General features: G+C 45.2%; 1 protein-coding gene across 3 annotated transcripts; it reads left to right on the forward strand.

Annotated features, from left to right (window-relative positions):
• Nucleotides 1–255: 255 nt before the first annotated feature.
• On the forward strand, nucleotides 256–4,207 carry LOC119367962 (protein CHUP1, chloroplastic-like). Of its 3 annotated transcripts, none has more exons than XM_037633343.1 (5): nucleotides 256–833; nucleotides 991–1,206; nucleotides 1,449–1,519; nucleotides 2,129–2,923; nucleotides 3,164–4,207. In XM_037633343.1, exons 2-5 carry the CDS (start codon nucleotides 1,032–1,034, stop codon nucleotides 4,010–4,012), a joined length of 1,890 nt encoding a protein of 629 aa, XP_037489240.1. In that variant the 5' UTR covers nucleotides 256–833; nucleotides 991–1,031; the 3' UTR covers nucleotides 4,013–4,207. The 3 variants fall into 3 exon arrangements, with proteins under 3 accessions (XP_037489240.1, XP_037489247.1, XP_037489235.1); XM_037633350.1 differs by having other exon boundaries at nucleotides 256–829; XM_037633338.1 differs by having other exon boundaries at nucleotides 256–1,206.
• Nucleotides 4,208–5,793: the final 1,586 nt, after the last annotated feature.

A 5,793-nucleotide genomic window follows, 5' to 3' on the forward strand; every position in this document is an offset into this window, starting at 1 on the left:
TGTATGACCTTTATGGATTTTTTGCTTGTTTGTGTGTGGATCCGTGAAAGTTTGTAATTAACTCATTTGATGAGCCGTCACGTTGGAGATGTTGTACAACCACGGGGGGTCGTCGTGTTCCTCGTGTGAACCAACCGTTCCAACAAACAACAGAGCATGCCTTGCTGGCAGCAGCAGGAGCTCCTTCAAGGTGGCGTGAAGAAATCACGGAAGATCCGTAAGAGACCACCACACGCTCCACGCTTCCTTCCGCCATCAATCGGTTCAGCCACCCTCCGCCAACGGCCGCTCTCCCAATTTACAATTAGTGCACAAGCAAGCTGAGACTGAAATTTCGCCACGGAAGTAGTACTAGCGAAGAATTGGCGAATTTGCGATCTGTGAAAGAACCGGCGAGAAAACGACGGAATCCGAATAAATAAAGAAAGGCGACACGAGTGCCCCGCTACAAAGACGGGGACATGTTCCGGCATTTGGAATCGGAATTTGTCTTGCCTTGGGAGGAACAAGAACAAGCCAAGACAGAAACGGAACAAACGAGCCGTGCCACTTTGAGAGGAAGCTAATTTTGTTGGCTTCTTCTTCCTCAGTCGTTACGCTTTCTTGGCGGTTTCCGTTGGCTGCGAGCTAAAGCCGGAGCCTGCCACCCTAATTTTAGCCCCTCCTTGTCCAAATTGGAGGTTACCGGAGGGCGAATCGTAGCCCGGTTCGGCTGTTCGGCTGGGTTTGGCTACGCCCCTCCTCCTGGTCTGCTCGATTCAGGCCATGGAGATATGGCTGGCAAAGGTGCAGGGGGGTGGAGCTCGCCGTGTTTCTTGATGCGATTTGTGCAAGTATCAGCCCCTCCTCGCATCAATCTTGGGGTCTAGAGCCCGAAATCTTAACTTCTAGTCACCAACATTAGAAATTTGTTTGCCACCTTCTTGGCGATCCTAAGACACTTGAGCCGCTGATTGGGTTCCCCTTGTGTCTGCCGTTCTCATGCGGCAGGATTCAGATGTTCTTGGCAAGGTAGGTCAAGGTAAAGGGAGATGCCCAAGGCAGGAGACTGTAGCGGCGGCGGCGGCGGTGGCCGGAGGGACCTGCCTCTGCTTTTCCTGAGGGTGGGCGCTGCCATCACGCTCTCCATCGCTGGGATCTTCTTCTCGTGGCTGCGGTGGCAGCACCGGCCTCGGCCCCGGCACCTCCTGCTCCCTCCTCCTTCAGGTACCATACCATGAGCACATGCATGTCTTGCTTGCAAGCTAGATATGCTTTCTAGATTGATTATGCCTCAGTTATGTCTTGTGCACTGCAAGATTGAGAATTTTCTTGTCTATTGAGCAATCAACAACAGCTCTGCCTCTTCATTTAGTACTGTAGAATTTTTTGACCACTTATAATAAGAAAAACAGGATAAGAAGTGATGCATATTGAAATATTTTTGGTATGGTTTGATGTGTTCGTAGAGCCGGATGATGCCCGTGGCATGAAGGGTGGTGGTGGAGGGCTCAAGGACGAGCTAAGGATCCTCAAGAATGTAAGAATCTGATTGTACATAAACATGATTGCTGTAATTTTTGCACTTGTAGAGTTGTAACCATACCTAAGAAGGATGAGCTAATAGGTTAACAGAGAACGGTCATGCTGAGTATTTATAAATTATTATGATCAGAAGGTGATACTTAGAATTCTTAGATGTTTTAGTTATTAATTGGTAGTCTTTTAACCTTTTTCAGGGAATATAATTCTTTTTCTAGATTGTTAGTACATACTATTAAACGTTGCAAAAAAAGTCTGAATGGTAAGCATTAGGCAAGGCAAACCATGGGCTCGTTGGAAGATGGTAAAAACATAGTGTGATGCTTTCGGGGTTACGCTACACATTCTTTTTAATTTCCCTTTCCTTAATGTGTTATATCAAATTCGCTGTAACACGTGAATCTTAAACTGTATTTAAAGGATGACCTTTTGTTTACTATGAACATATTGCTGGTAGTTCATCTTCCACGACCGTCGTAACAAAATAGAACTTATCCACAAATTAGTTATTGCCTGTATTCGATATCATTCTTCAATCCGTTGAAGGAAAATTGAAATATGCCCATTTTCATTTGTAGTCTTTCATTTATATTTGTGCTTTGTGCAGGAGGATACCAAGGCAAAAATAATCAATGGTAACTCTGTGCACACAACCACTACCACTACAACGACCACCACCACTGCCTCAGTGTCACTTCCTCCGAAATGCCGAAACATTGATGATGATGATGATGATGATGATGAAGGATTTCTCCTTCCAGAATACAATGAAATGGTTATGGAAGAATTTGGCGGAGACGTAGGCAATATCGCAAGCTCACCTGCAGCAAGAGTAAGGGAAGATGCATCTAATGAGCATGAAATTTTCAAGCTCAGAGATTTGGTTAGATCTCTGCAAGAAAGGGAAAAGACCCTGGAGATACAACTTTTGGAGTTGTACGGTTTGCAGGAGCAAGGTGCTGCAGTTAGGGAGCTTGAGAACCAACTGAAGATAAACAATGTCGAGTCACAGCTATACTCCTTGAAGATCGAATCCTTGCAATCTGAAAATCAGAGGTTACAAACACAGTTGTCTGAAAGCTCAAAGTTAACTTCCCAGCTTGAGTTGACAAAATCAAAATGCAAGCTGTTGAAAAAGAAGTTGAGACTGGATGCGGAACAAGCAAAGGAGAAAATCACTTCCCTTCAGAACATAGTTGATTCCTTTCAGTGTAAGGAGATTATTGAGGGAGAAGTTGACGGCGAGGCTGAGAAGAAATTAAAGAGGCTAGAGGAATTGGAAAATGAGGCAAGAGAGCTTAGAGCTGCAAATTCAAGGCTGCAGCAGGAGAATTCACACCTTACTAGGCGATTGGAGCTCACACGCCTACCGCCTGTACCCAAGTCCCACAATAGCATGGAGGTAAATCTTGACTGTTCTTGGCCTGCACTGTAACTAACACTTAATGTGCAAAAATGAATCGTCAAATGGAGGAGGTATTCCTAAACAGAAAATGATATTCTTGATGCTTGTTCTGCCAAACAGAAACTGCATAATTTTTTTCCACAGATCTATTGCTTCGGTGTGTGCTAATTTGAAGTGCATTGTGTTATTGATCATTTGTTGCTCTGTCACGAATTAAGCAAGTAAAAATGATTGCAGGTAAAAACATCAGAACAAGTTGATGGGTTGAAGCAAGAAAACGAGAAGTTGTCAAAAGAGGTTGAGCAACTGCGGACTGACAGGTTTGCAGATGTTGAGGAGCTGGTATATCTTAAATGGATCAATGCTTGCCTGCGGCATGAGCTGAAGAACAAGGGGACTCCTGGTCCTGGGGCACAAACTACAGCACAGGATCTAAGCAACACCCTAAGCCCCAAATCTGAACAGACAGCCAAGCAATTGATAATGGAGTATGCCAATGTTGGTGCGGACGAGAGAAGTTTAAGCTCCATAGAATTTGGCTCAGAGTACGCTTCTTCAAGGGCATCATCAAGTGGCGAACCCGATGACACATCGATCGATATGTCATCAGTCACAACGCCCAGAAACCCGAAGAAGAAAGAGAAGAAGAAGTTTTTCTCTAAGCTACGGAAATTGGTACTGGGAAAAGATAAGGAAAAGAACATTTTCCCTACTTTGGAGAGGAGAGTGTCTATTTCGAGCTGTTCCTTTGATGACTTCACTGGAAGAGACTCGCATGATAGCTACTCTTCCTTCTTGACAGAAGGAGCCGTATCTGCCAATCAGCAGCATGACGATCGCAGCTGCGTTACGCCTTCTTTTGGCAGCCAAAGATATAGCACAGAAGCAGGAGATGGAAGATACCAGCGTCATGGGGTAAAAAAGAATGCATCTTTCGGATCCGGAAGATTCAGTGAACATGGTTCTCAGTTTGATAGTGGTGAGGCCACAATACCAGAAGATGTTGAGATCCACAAATTCGCCGAGGCACTGATTACATCAAGGACAGGTTCTATGTCATCCAGAAGGACATTATCCTTCAGCTAACTGATAAAAAACCAGTAGCTAGGAGTCATGTGATGCTGACCATCTTGTCTGGATGTATATTTTTGCCAGACCCTGATGGTGAAGTGATAGGAGATGTTACTGGAATGAAGTATCCAAGACTTCATTCTGTGTGAAATGTACAATCATGTATAATAGTATAGTGCAATGACCTTTAATCTCAATCTTTGCCGTTCATTTGGCTGGTTTGTGCTTCTTCACTGTCGTTATTTGCAAAGCATTTTTGATAAAATGGCATTTTTATTAACTCAAAATAAATAATAGCATCAAGTGGATACAAAACATGTTGAGCAACACCCGGCATGTGTATAACTAAGACGCACACAGTCAAAGACCAACAGTCTGACAAAAGATAATAAAAAAAAACCAACATATGTAGAGTCATATAGGATTGGCGCTATGGAGGATTTTAACTTATAGTGGAATATTTGGCTTCACATTTTTTTTGTTATTATCCAATGGGACCTCTGAATACATGAGCGCTCCATTATTTTGCAAACTACTTTTGTTTTTCACGAAAATGGTCGCAGGTAACCGACAAACATATAGATTAATTGTTGTTATGTTTTTTTAGGGTAATTGTTGTTGTTGTTGTTGTTGTTGTTGTTGGTAGATAATGGTAAACTGCTCCAAGCACATCATAAATCAACTTTGTTAGTCCCAATAAAGTTAGACCTCACATGGAAGCCTCTCCCTCTTCTTCCTTCTTTCCTCAAATCCCCTCCTTTATCACGACCCATGCCCACGTCGCTCCTGTGGCGGCTTGGGCGGAACCCTAGCCCGTGGCCACTAATCCCTCCATGTGCCTCCTCTCCCTTGCCGTCGCTAGAGGATGTCGGTGGGCTAAGACCTCTCGGCGGACGGAGGCGGCGGGGAGCTTCCTCATGCACATGTCTGTTCCCTTGGTCGGGGAGCCCCCCTCTAAACGTTGCTCATATCTGGCGACCGACAACTTCTCTCGAGAGGTCCGGCGACCCTCTGGTGCCGTGCTCCCGTTGAGGTGGCTTCGGGAGCTTCAGTTGCATCACCGGCCCCATGCCAATCGGATCGGCCTAGGGTCCGAATTCACTGTTTTGACCCTTTTGCTAAACTTTAGTACGATCTGACCCCAGTTCAAATTTTTTTTAGGATCTAACCCTTTCCCTACTGCCGTAGTCTGGCGGTAGGATAATACAGCCTACCGCCAATGTCAATAGTGGTATGACTTAACAACACTGATACATCCATTTAATGTGAAATATACCCTACCGCTAGGGCCGGTGGCGGTAGGCTGTGTAACCCTACCGCCAGGGCCTTTGGCGGTAGGTGCTGGCCACACTGCTAGATATAAGCCAGGTTGGGCAGTACCACATGCATGCATGCATACATTTCCTTCGAGTTCATTTATAGTTTATTAGGCCCCTGTATCCCATCACATGCAGCAGCAACTCATCAGACTAGCCTGCAGAGTAAAATAGTGTCGCAGCTGCATCCTGAAGACTGACATGCCGCGGCGCACTACTTCTAGTGCTAGCGCTCTGGGCGGCACAACTAAGCTACCACTACTGTTAAGCTACAAAGAGCAAAGTGTTGCACTTAGGGCATGTACAACAGAGGCATCACCTTGGTGCTGCTCCAGCCTTTCCACGTAGATAAATGTGTAAGAGAATTAGCCTGAGGTCATAACCACCCAACGCATGGCTGCCTCATTAGGCCGACACTTAATCTCTCGTCATCCAGCTTTACTCAAGTCCCAATCGATGGTTGAAGGTCACACACACCAT

Source organism: Triticum dicoccoides, chromosome 1A (assembly GCF_002162155.2).
Source record: "Triticum dicoccoides isolate Atlit2015 ecotype Zavitan chromosome 1A, WEW_v2.0, whole genome shotgun sequence".
Lineage (NCBI taxonomy): Eukaryota > Viridiplantae > Streptophyta > Magnoliopsida > Poales > Poaceae > Triticum > Triticum dicoccoides.